General features: G+C 36.6%; 1 protein-coding gene across 21 annotated transcripts in view; it reads right to left on the reverse strand.

Annotated features, from left to right (window-relative positions):
- Window positions 1–13375, reverse strand: part of SETD5 (SET domain containing 5) — a 74334-nt gene that overhangs the window by 15197 nt on the left and 45762 nt on the right. For all 21 annotated transcript variants that reach the window (XM_019748270.3, XM_074313038.2, XM_088798438.1 and 18 more), the window contains 7 exons: window positions 12681–12790; window positions 11488–11737; window positions 11043–11123; window positions 10021–10278; window positions 9025–9345; window positions 8387–8629; window positions 3157–3286 (listed from right to left, as the gene is read on the reverse strand). In XM_019748270.3, coding sequence (XP_019603829.1) covers window positions 3157–3286; window positions 8387–8629; window positions 9025–9345; window positions 10021–10278; window positions 11043–11123; window positions 11488–11737; window positions 12681–12790 — 1393 coding nt within the window. The remainder of the gene's footprint in view (window positions 1–3156; window positions 3287–8386; window positions 8630–9024; window positions 9346–10020; window positions 10279–11042; window positions 11124–11487; window positions 11738–12680; window positions 12791–13375) is intronic.

Below are 13375 nucleotides of genomic sequence, written 5' to 3' on the forward strand. Positions count from 1 at the left end.
TCTGTTAATTTTTTCACTACGAAGCATAACTGGAAACTGTTTTTAGACAGATGTTAAAAAAAATCATTAACTGTGCTATCTTATTTACCATTAAATTAATTTACTGTGCTATTACCCTCCCTCCTCCAATGGGCCTGCTAATAAATTAAGTTTATGAATAAATTTTCAAATACTGAATCATCTATAAATTCCTAGGAGAAATTTTATTTAGTCATAACATACTATTCTATTAATATTCTTACAGAGTCAAGATTCTGATCACTACAATCTAATTCAATACTATGTTTTGTGTGTGTGTGGGGGAGGGTTAAGTTAATTTGATAAAATGAATCAAGAGTAAAAATTGTTTAATGATACTGCATAGTACTCCATTAGAAGTATGTGCACACAGCACATAAATTCTATCATTCCTTTATCAACTGAAATCCAAGTTTTTATCCTACATATTTTTGCAATTATTAATAAACCTATGGATAAAGCTTTGTACAAAAATTTTGGCCCATACCTATTTCTGTAGAACAGATGCCTCGAAGAACAATTACTAGGTTAAGGAGTACGAATATTTTTAATGCCTATCATAAATCTTACCAAATTGCCAGTAAGAATAATACTTTCTTGTCATTTTTATTGCAAATCCTTTCTCCCAACATATTAGTCTGTTATATCCTCTGTTAATTCAGAGACAACATAGAAACAGGCACATTGTCTTTCCAAGTTTGATTTTTAAAAAAATATTTGAATGTGTCTAGAATTTGCTTTGGCAAGAATCTCATTCTTTTCAATCCCCAAGTAAGTAAAAATTCCAGAATAATTTATCACATCTTTCATTTATATAAGGCCTGTTTCCAACTGTATCCATTCTTGGACCAGCACTGTGATAACTTAATTACTAACGTCCAGCTTCATATTAGAAGCTAGTTTTATACTTCTAGGGAAAGTATGTCTCATCATTATTCTTTCTTTAAATTTTTCTTGGTTATTTTCATGTTCTTTTTTTTTTTTTTTTTAACTTCAATATCATTTAATCAAATTCCAAAAACAAGCTTGTTTGATGCGGATTATATGAAGTCAGAGAGTGAGACAGTGATTGTCTTTATTCTTTCCATTAAGGAATATGACATTTCTCTTAATTTCCTCAAGACTTCAAAAATATTTCTCAGTAATATTTTTCACATGTCCCACTAACGTTATTCCTAGGCAGTTTCTTAGTTTTGGTAAGTTTGGGAATGAAAAATTTTTCTTCATTAATTTTCTGAGTACATAAATGCTATTAGTTTTTGCCTATGTACCTTCTATCCAAAAGTTTTATTAAACGCTTATCAATTCTAAGTTTTTCAGTAGATTATTTAAACTCTCCTAGATATATATCCACATCATTTATAAGTAATGAACATTACACCCTGCCCTAGCTGAATAGCCAATACCTTTCATTTCTATACAACTTTAGCTTTTCAGAATTTATAATCTTTAATGTATTGTAGTTATCTGATTAATTTCTGTAAATGTTCCATAAATGTTTAACAAAAAAGAGTGCTCTGTGTGGAATAATGACAGTGAGAATTCAGGTGTGGAGTCTTCCTGCTGCACCATCTGTCTGTCTCCCTTTCTTGATTAATACCTCCTTGGTCTTTTTGAAGGGAAAAAAACAAAACAAAAACGAAAACTAAACCAACAAATAAAAACAATTCCTTGGGATTTACACTAACTTTTGGCAATATACCAAGTCACCCATTTGACTCCTGCTCGGTTTTAATGAAATATTTTCCTTCTGTTTATGTTGCTCCTTAAGGGCAAGGTGTGTCCATTGCATGTTCCTCACTGCTCGACACCAGAGCAGAAATTCAATAAAGGTTGGTGACTAACAGTTCTAATTCTATTCCAAACAAGGCACGCAGTAGCAAAGGCACTTTTTCTGAGTCTTTGCTGGTCAGGACATGAACTGCCACACAACCTTCCTTTCCCAACCTGAAATACATACACACATCACACACAAATACAAATGTGCATGTACCAGCAATTCTTTGTATTAATCTGGTTTGAGTAAATCTCTCTAATCTTTGATGAAGAAAGTAAAGTATTTTAAATACATTGTATCATTTATCTTCCAGATATTCCAAACTGGGATTCTATTATCCTGAAGTTACACATGTGATAATTTATAAGGTGCAATCCAATATAAAGATAGAATATTCTAAATCAATAATTTTGAAAAAATATATTTTTAGTAGCTTCCTTTCCCCCAAATACATTATACAAAAATTTAACATAATTCAGGAATTAACAGACATAGTATTTAATTCAAGTTCATATTTACTCAGCAGGTCAATGAATAGAAACAATGAAGTGGTTTTTATGAAAATCTAAAATATTATCACGTTAGCTATAGCTTTACATGACTTTAGGCATCTATTTATTTTGGTCTTTTGTTTTGATTGCATAATATCCACAAAATTTAGAGATAAACTTAATGGAAATCACAGAGAACTTCTCAATTAAGCTGATATTGGCAGGAGAAACTTTGGTAAAAAGACTCTCCCAAAATAAGTAAGTTGGTATCACAAGTGCTTTCAGTTGCAATTCAGTTAAAGCCCGATGCAAGAGTCACTGTGAGAAGCTGTAAACCAGATGATCTTTCGTGACCCCGTAGTTTAAAAACTTGTGAAGACTTTAGATTCAAGGTTGTGTCTTCTTTAAAAATTTATACTAATTGTGTGAGCCCCTTTGAAAACAACCAATGTATAATAATTTCTCGTTTACTTCATTCATCCACTGAACCTTCAACTGAGCCAAACCCAACTCAATCACTTACAATTTTGATTCATTCCTGGATGGTGTCCCACCTCTTTCTTGCTTATTTCCCCTGTTATAAATATGGATAAAGATTTCCTAAACTTACTACTTTAAATGTATCTAACCTTTTAATAACCATTTCTGCTGTTATCTGTACACTGTCTAGCTCCTTCTTTGTCGTCCTGGGAAAATTGATCCCTGACTTGAAATCTCTCTCTTCCTCTGTAAAGACAGATGTAAAGTAACTATTTAGAGAGCAATGCTATTTCTTTCTTCTATCAGACTTTTTAGGTACTCATACTGAAATTTTTTATGTGGACCTGAAATAATCATTCTCATATATTCAGAAAGGTTTGAGACAAATACCTGCATTGTCTTTGTAGATACTAGAAGAGTTACTATTCTCATTACTTTGGTATAGGTGCTGAGTTCTAGTTTCTTGGGGTACAGATGATGTTTGAGTCATCCCTTCTTCCAAGGCTTGCTTTATCCAGCGCTATAATGGGAAAAGAACCAGGGAATTATTAATAATCATTTAAAACAATTTAGTATGCCTATTATAAATGCATTAACCACGTTATTACATGTCAACTGGTGAGAGATGCAATCCAACACACTCATTCAGTTCCACAGTCAAATCTTATTTTTTTTGTCTTGTGTTTCAGCATATTAGTATATTGCCCCATCAATTCCTTCTACTGGGCAAAGCTGAGAAAACCTTGATTACAAATAATGAGATCCATCAAAGAACCAAAACCAATAAAAAATGATTACTACTCCACTTTTCATACTGCTTAGAATGGGGCAAATGGGAAGAAAAAAGGAAGAGAAAAATCTTAGCATTTATTTAAGAGAGACTCTGATCATATAGATAAAACTAGTACATAAAATACAGTGCCCAGAAGGAAGATAAAAGATCTCTTAAGAGCTGCCTGCCCTGTGCTGTGGGCATATGAGGAGGTAATAGAAAAGATTCACAGGTAGACTTCGAATGAGAAAATACAGCTGTCCACTACAAGTACCAAAATATTTCTCTCAGATGGAATATCCTGTGAGTTTTTTCTCCCTATCAAGTAGTTTGGTTAAATTATGCATGAATAATGCAAATCACCATGATAAATGACCTGCAGAAATCCAAAAAGGGAAAAAGTCAAAAAGAGCTCTCTAATTAGTCACATTTTTTATAGTGAATATTGAAATCTAAATGATGAGAAATAAATTTAGGTCAGAAAGTAAGCCTGCAAAGGTTAGGGTATAAGGTTATGCATCCTGTGGAAGAGGGAAAATTTCTTACCTGTAATTGTGTTCTCTTAAGATACACAGTTGTAGGTTGCTCACCACTCTGTGGCTCTCCTGCCCTGACATAAGACAGATCGAATTTTGATAAACATCAATTTCTGAGTCAGACCCTCCCCCAAATAGGAAGAGCAAAGGTGATCATAATTTTACACCTTTAGAGAACAAGCATTACAGGTAAGTAAATATTCTCTTCACCAAAGAGAGCAATTCTAATAGATTTACTCTCTTAGAAACTGAGAAAAATTTCACCAAGAAAAATTTTACATCCTATAAATGGCACTGTGGTCTGCCAAATGAAAGCAAAAATGAGTTGTAAATATGAGGAGGTAAGAGTGAATAAATATATAAAAGACAGATCTCAAATGGTCAACTGAATCACAATATTGTAGGATATGATCAGATCTCTGAGAAGTCAAAATAAGACCAAGAATGAACTCTTTTACAGAATATTGATGTAAAGATGAGCTGTCAGAAACATATCTCCTTACAACTTAAAGAGACCTTAGAGGTCACCTTGTCTAACGTATGCATTGTACAGATGAGAAAAACTAGGCCCAGGGGAAAATGACTGAAAAATCCTTTGTTACAGATATGTTTAGTCCAAGTTTTTCTTTTCAGAGCAGATTATACGACTCACTTAGGGTTACTGTGCTTTCCTCCAAGAGAAGTTAATTTCTAGTACTTCCTTGTCAAGTAGATGCATCCATATAAGAATTTACATTCTGGATCTGATGACTATAAAAAGGGAGAATAAAACCAAGACACAGGCATTCTGAGGAATAAGATGCTGCTATGATTAGATATGAGGTCAAACGCAGCAAATATGATCTAACCCACTCCTCCTGACCCTACTATATCTCTGTACAACATTTTAAGGCCCATAAAAAAGGAACACAAACATTTGTTTGTAACTGACAAGTTCCAGTCACCTTATAGATAATTAATTAACTTTAGACACCCCCACCTCTGAGTTCTAGCTACAGTTATTAAGGTCAAAAGGGTATTTCTTCCTTTCTGAAACTCTGTATTAAGAAGTTATTTAGGTAGCTCAGAGATGGGCTAGAGAAATGTTTTAAAGGGTAAAGAGCAAGGAAGTAATTTGGGTTTTGGAGTCCAAAGATCTGGGCTGAAACTTGGCTGTGCCTTTCACTAGCTGCCTAACTCCAGACAAGTTACTGAACCCTTCTGAGCCAAAGCTTCTGATCTGTAAATTGAAGCCAATATTCCCAACTTCACAGAGATGTCATATAGGCTAAACGAGATAAAGTATGTGAAGACAGCTTGTAGCACAGAACTGGGCACACATGTTCAGTGAGGACTTGTTCAGCCAAATTTTAATGCTGTGTATAGAGATACACAGAGTAATAACTCTCCAGTGTATACAATGAAATAACAATGCAAAACACAGTGTTTCATTTTCAGTCAGGACGGTAATCTAAGAAATCTGGAAGACCAAATATTCCACACATATTATGCCTACAGATAAGTTTAGAGAAGGTTTAGAGAGGACGAGGAGGCACACTACCAAAAGACTTCTTAGCCACTTATAAAGGCTTTCATTCTAAAGTAAGAATTGAAGCAAGACTCAACAAAAGATATACATACCGTAACATGCTTTTTAAAAACTATGATTCAATTTACTTTAGAAACTCCAGGGACATCATAAAATGTTCCGTGAAATACTGTAAGAATCTGGGCACAAATATACACATGCAACTTTACACTGTATTTAAACTTATAAGGCCTTTACCTCCTTTATTTAGATAGGAAACAGTAGGCCGATTAAGAATACACACTGTTCTAACTAATTCCATGGAGGATGGTTTTTCTCTTTTCTTATATCCGTCTCTGAAGGATCTTTAGACACTTATTACAATTTTGTTTAACATGGAAATCTTAGGTCCTGTACTAGAATGAATACTCTCTATCCAATCTACAAATAAGTCTCTTCCATCCATTCCCACCCAGGATAAAGCTAAGTTCAATTTCTACATAAAAGACCCAATTTCACTAGCTTTGCCCCATAATAAGCTACATTCTGGTTTTATAATATAACCTTGATATGGTAACAGCAAATCTTAAAGCTGTAATTTAAACTTAAACAATTCAGATCTAAACTCAAACAAGACCCAATTTAAGTCAGATATTTTTGCTTTGATAATTCAACATACGTAGCCTGAACTCCTGGAAGACAGGTAGGACACATATAGATGCAAGTGTCTGAGTAGAGCCCATGTAAAACAAGACTAAGGATGGTCAGACACATTTGGAGAATATAACATGGACATGAGTTAAACAAAATTTCTATCTGTTGCCAGTGGAGATACAAAGATGAGCTATAGATACAAGTTCTAAACATAACGGTAAAAAGAGCTCTAAGAAGTGATTTTCTATCAGATTTGAAGTCATATTCACACACATTTTTTGTTTTCATAGGACTCTGCTAGTTGGAAAAGCAAGATGGGAATAGAAAGATCATAATCCCGCATCAGAATGATTAAGACAAGTTTCAAGAGGGTAATCAATATTATTTACAATTCAGACCTCACTATTAATCTGTACTAAGTAATTGTCTACCCTTGGTAAAGGACCAAAATAGGAGATTCTATCTGGTTTGATAAGATGCTTCAACAGTTAACATGCTTAGATATCCAATAGTGTGTCCAGCCAAAGACAGAAAAGTTTCTTTCATATATGTTAAGCCATCTCTTGACTTGCTCCTCCAAACTAAAGACCATATCTACACTTTCTCTAATCGTTCAATACTACTCTGAAAATGTAGTTAAGATTTTGAGCTGTTACTCTTAATAAGGGACTGAGCTAAATACAATAGGAAAGTTAGTTTTGCATATCATACCAGAGTTAATACAACTCTCTATTATAGAATATGGTTAACCATAATGCTCATTAAATGGCAAACATTTTTTTCCCCTTCTCAGATAATCTCTAAGATCCAAGATAAGTGGCTTGGTATAAGAAAGTATCCCCAGCGACCCAACCTTCCTTTATCACCTAGGCAGATTTCTAGTCTATGTTTTTCTTAAGAAAGTTTTCATTTCTGACACCTGAATGTTTTTTGTATTGCATTATCTACAAACCCTTGTGGCAAAGATCTCAAGGTCAAATTTCTCTTTAGGAGTTCTTCTACTTGTGAACTTCCCAAGTGAACCAGTAAGTGATTCAAATATTTAGGTAAGATGTGCAATTAGGAAAGATGTTCTCCATTGTGTGTGGCTCATTCCGTGGTAGGGCCCTTCGGCTGTGCGCAGATCCCTGTCGCCCTCCCCTCCATATCCCACACCACTCTGGCTCATCTTTCATGCCCCCTCCCCCCAAGAAATACTTTCTGCTCTTTGGGGAAAGAGAAAAGCTTTAAGTTTGGAGGAGTCAGGGAAGACCTGCCTGGAGTTGGAGACTTCATCACATCAAATAATCTACATGCAGCATCCTCATGTACGTGATGCCAGTGGAGGAGGGCAATGGCAGACACTGAGGAAGGCAGCCTGAATCCAGATCTGAGGATAAGAGAAAAGGGTGTTCCAGGGAACAGACTCTATCTCAAAGGAAGACCAAATGAAAGGGTGTCCTACACTTATAGAAACACAAAACGACATTAGTCTGAGGGAGTGATCTATTCCTGAGAGGCACCTTTGGAAAATATTCAGGGCTTCTGGAAATTAAGAAAGAACATTCCAAAAACAACCATCAAACACTGCCACTAGATCCAAAAACAGTATGTAACTAGAGAGAGGAGAGACACAGAGAAAGAGAGAGAGAATGAATTTTACAGCTGGTTCCATATTCACTAGGGGATAAATAGTCCAACTTGTCATTTGATCAAGGAACAGGAATTATGCCAATTGTAATAGAATGTCCTCTACTTGTATTCAAATGATAATAGTGACTGAATTAATTTAAAACACAATTTGATCATTTTTTACTTATGCAACAGTGCTCTAGAGTACCTGGGGCCCAATCTCACTCAATAATCACGAATGGACATTTTAACCAATACCACAAGACTACACACAAAACATCCCTCCCTACCCAGGCATCAAATGCTGTGTGCTCTCAACTCAGTAACTTCAAGGGCTCTCAGAAAAGACAACGGTGAATACTAACAAATTGAGCACCCAAAATGCAGTATACATCCCACCTTAGTCCCTCTGCCTCTTGATGCATTGTATTCATGGTTGAACTAACTCATAATAAACTCACATGGGCAGAGTGTGGCTATCTAGAGAATGTTACATATGTCGTGATTACAGGCATCCTAGGTTAAAAATAACAGACGTACCTTTTTACAGGAGCTGAATGTGCCATCAGGCAGAAGGGGCCTTCGACGCCTCTCAGGGATAAAAGGTGAGCCAAAGCGAATGTAGTGTTTGGGGGTGGTGCAAATTAACGGGGAATGGATAAGACCGGGTAACATGTTCAGGGTCGTTGCCAGTACAGTTGGGTCCGTGGTGATACGTAAAGGGCACTCAACAGGGCATTCTGGCTTCTCTGCTTTGTCATTCAACCATTCTGTAACTAGATACTAAGGTAAAAAAGGGCTCATTAGTTGATGCTGCAGATGTAAAGCAGCTCACAAAGACAAAGTTCATCTAGAAACTAGGACAAAGGTAGATATTGCAGCTGCACAGAGTATGAATTGGGCATTCAGAACGCAAGGATGTCTTCCCTCACCCTCTCTGTGACCATTAAGGGTAGGAATAATTCCAGGTATCAGCAATTTAGCTCTGCCTAAAAACTATGGGAACAAAAGCATGGTAGTAAGACAGCTTCAGCCCTCTATGGCAAAGCATTTTATCGAAAACTTTCAATTTAATAATACTTAGAGTATTTGTTTTTTTCTAGGGAATTACAGGTCCTCTCACGTTACTAACACAGCCCTTGCCAGACTAGACTTATGAAGATGTACTTGTGACTTACCTTTTTGGTTTTGGGGTATTTAGATGCAGCACGGTTGACATGGGATCCAGCCACTGATGCCACTGTTGGGTCAGACCCTGTTAATTGCCTGTTTTCTCCTGAACTGTCTATACTTCCAGCTTCAGTAGGAGTTACTGAGCTGTTATTTCCTCCCTCTTCCAAGGCAGCTTGTGACAACTCTGCCTGCTGTGCAATGGCCTGCTTTTGACGCTTTAGTCTTTGGGCTGAACTGGTCCGATACCGAGAAATTCGACTCTTCGGTCGGGGCCTAGAAGGCTTTGCTGGAGGTGGTTTGGGGACCGGTTTTTCTGCAGCAATATCCTGTAACAACAGCAGAGTAAAATGCTTATCAGAAATTTCTTATCAGCAAACATTCTATCCATTTTCCTATTCACTTTAAGTATTTTGAATGTTTACTGGTGAAAAGAGTATTTAGAAAAACTAGTAACAAATGTAATCCTTACAAAAATGTACACATTTAAATTAGCTAAAGAGGCTGTAGGTAGATGATTCAGTTAGGTACTTCTTTTTCTCATAAGTATTTATAACCTAGGTCAAAAGTCAGGTGAAGGTAGCCACCTAATTTTAGGGTTCCTCGCAAAGAAGGTAATTCTTCCTTTTGTTTCTTTCCTGGACACTGAAGTTTTAGAATTCATGGCTAAGGTAGGGAAGGGAAAGATGACTTTATTCTGAAAATCCTATGAAAGGTGAGGTAACTGTGCTAGACAGAAGGGCCAAAAGAGAAACCAAATGAATGTTATGAACTCACCACCAACAGTCTATCTGGCAGCAACAGTATGAAATTCCATTCTAATCTAAAAGTGTCTAGTCATTCCAATTCTGTCTCCCTGAATCCCACAATATCAGCAGATGAAAATGGCCTTATTGAAATATAAGGCAAAGATGAAAACGCAGATTTTAACCATTCCAAAAGACGTAACTGATATTAGCAGAAGCAAGGATGTTGAAGGCATGAACTCTTTTCAAACCTCTTACCCCAGCTTGGGAAGACCTCCGGGTGTTCACTCCAACACTCTGCGGAGTGCTTGGGATGGCCACGTTTGAAGCAGAGTTGCTAACTTCAGATTCAGGAGCTTCAGTTTTTGTCTCTTCCCCCATAGGCATCTCTGAAGTGGGGGTAGTAACCTCGACGTCAGAGTTGCTTTGCTCCAAGGGCTGATCCCGCCGCTTCTTTCTTTTCTCTAAGTTTTCAAAAGCATGCATGATGGCTTCAACCTTCCTGTCTTCCCGGGTCTAAAAAGAAACAGCGTTAGCATAGAAGGAAGCCTTACCAGGAAGAGGGGACAGCTTTTCAAAAGTATTAATAAAAATTTATAGACATTTATAAAAACTACCAGTAAGATGACACATATATCTTGGAGAACAAAAGATAAAAACTAAAAAGAAAGTATTTCATTTAAGTTTTAGAGTTGTAAAGGAAGGCAAGGTCAAACTTGAACTTTCAAAGAAGGCCAACTGTTCTAAAACTTTAATATGAAAGAAAAATAGCCATTGAAACAAATATTTCTCTGCTTTTTCAGAGTTCAAAAATAACCAAGCAGAATTTCTTGAACTTCTCAGGGACCAAAATAAACATGGATGGTTTTAGTAAAAAAGGAGACTTTCTGAATCCACATGACTGATAGGGATTTTTAAATGCAAAAACTCACGCAAACTTTGGAACTTCCTAAGTCAGATCAAACAGCCCCAAAAGAGGCATTTTGTTTTTACTAGGCAGTGTTTTGGAAATGAAAGTGTTTCTAAGAAGCCTCTTAAGACCACCATCAGATAACAGTGACTATCAGACCACTATGTGTGTGTCTGTGAAAACCAAAAAAAGAAAAAAAAAAAAAACACAATGAAATGTACTTTGTAGAAAAAGTCCAAACTGTAACCTGCAGGTGATGGTACAGTATGCTGTCAAAGAAATGAGACGATGCAAACGCAGAAGAGAAGGGCTTCACATGCTGCAGGTAGCAGGAGTCAGCAGGAACAAAATGATGTTAGAAGGTACCCACCCTCCTGCTATGAGCTGGGTTCTCCTGGTCATCTGTAACCTCTTCTTTCTCTTCTGCTTTTTCTTCTGGATTGTCTATTTCCTTTAAGATAGAAGCAATATTTAGCTGTACTTTTAAGCTCAACGAAAAATCAATGTTTTTTTCCTCTGGAAGCTTAAAACTCTCTAGAAACAATTTTTAGTGCTTTATAGTGTTACTCATGTGGGGCCACATGGTAAACACAGATGATAAGCCCCATTCTCTCGACTGAGACTGGCAAGTAGCCAAAAGGATGTTCTTGACATTTAAAAAAAAGAGAGAATGAATAATCAAGCACCCACCTTGATATGAAGGGCATTAAGTGTTACAATAGATTCCCTACATAAAACATATGTGGCAACCCAGGATCTTCTTCATTTGGAGAGGATCAGTACCATAGCAACAACCTCTGGCCCAGGGAGATTACCTCATGGTCACTGGATACGGTCACTTTCTCAGAAACTTGTTCTGGTGGTGGGTTGCTATCCTCTTCTGGAGCCTCATTCTGCTGCTCCATCTCTAGCTCTTTCCGCCGTGCCTTTCTCCGCCTTGTCTCTGCTCCGATGATGGGTAGGCTTGGAGGGGGTGGGAGTGGCAGTTCTACAGCACTGGGATTCCTTTTCTGTATAGGGCAATTCCGGTTCCCCTTGTGACATGCGCAGTCCACTTTATAATTACTGCTCCAAAGAAACAACCAAAAGGGCCTGTGTCAGTCCTCTTGAAGTTCAGTTATATTATCCAGTCATTCTCTTGAAATATTAGTACAATAATTTCCTTGGGAATTATCTTTGAAAAACTTAAACAGAGATATACGAGAGTTCTATGAATACTTTCAACGTTCTGTGTTTCTCTATATAACCCCAATTCTTTCCCTACATACAGTAGGTGGAAAGGAAATAAAGCCCCCACTAAATCCCATTCTCCCAACTGTTTTTATGCTATTTAGTGGGCAGTAAATCAGTGACAGTCTAAAGTGGTCATACTTTTCTTCTGCCTACCTTCACCATATGCTCACTTTTACCTACTCATTTCCTACTTATTATTAATATAGTTTCTTCTTGTACCATGTGTTGAACATCGATTTACCACACAACATTTTTAACCTAAAAGGAACCAGGGAGAAAAAGCATCCATTTTACAAAACCCATTCATCTGTGACTTGCTCTATGTTTTTCTGCATTGTCATATATAACTAGATTACATGGTTTGAGTGGATGGGGTGGGTGAATCTTTAAATTCTCATTCTATATGGTCCCTGGCACAAGTGCTGTGTGCATAACAGATGCTACTGCAATTTCTAAGAGTGTCTTTACATCCCCTTTTTGCTATTCTTGCTATAGAGGAGTCAGCCAAAATACCCTTGGTTGGGAGACTGGTGAACAGTGTCATACTATATACTTATGCCTCTAAAACTAAACTAAACAAAAACACAAAATGCCCTAAGTCTGTCTTTCCCTCCACAACTTCTAGGCAGGAAATGAAAAGACACTCATGAAAAGACTAGCTAAACAAAGACAGAAATGGTAAGGAACAAAAGCAGACTCAATAACAAAAGCAGACTCAATAGCTTAACATGTAAGACAAGGCCATTCACGTTAGGAAAGGTTTTAGAGGTCTTACCAGTTACTATACTCATAATCAAATGCTATGGTGACCTCGGCATCCTTGGTGATGGCAGACACAGCATAGATACACAGGTGAATCATTCCGTCTGCAATCATATGTCGCACCTGAGTGAACAAGGCGTATGGTTCATTCTTACCATAAAGACCAGGAACTCTCCAAAAGAAGGAGAAAGCCTTTTATCCAATAATTTCTCCCCACTTATCGTTATAATAATCTGTTATTTAACTCCATCATTTCATTTGAAACTATTATATAGTAATTATTTGAAAATTTATGTGTCTTCAATAAATAAACCTTGAGATGTTAGAAATCAGTGTAAGGTCGCTGCTCTACATCTTTAAGCTGTTTTCACAGAATTAAAATTCCTTAGCTTGTAATAAAAGCTCTGTAGCTTTTCTTGCTGCATTTGATATGGTTACACTGATTATGCACTAAGTAATCAATTCTAGAAATGTCTAGAATCTCTCTTGCTATTACCTAAAAATCTAAAACTGTAACTACACAGATTAGTTTGGTCCCAATGACATATTCTTCTATTATATGGAAACTTCTTTAATATAACCTCATCGACTTTTTATCCAGTCTAGCTCTTTTTAGAAAATGCTAACTTGCTCCCTCCCCCCAAGTTCTGTCAGAATATAAGCCATCATAACATTTTTTTTGTCTCTTAAATGAAAGATCATAACCAT

This window comes from Rhinolophus sinicus, chromosome 5 (assembly GCF_057876585.1).
Source record: "Rhinolophus sinicus isolate RSI-liver-muscle chromosome 5, RSI-T2T, whole genome shotgun sequence".
In the NCBI taxonomy this organism is placed as follows: domain Eukaryota; kingdom Metazoa; phylum Chordata; class Mammalia; order Chiroptera; family Rhinolophidae; genus Rhinolophus; species Rhinolophus sinicus.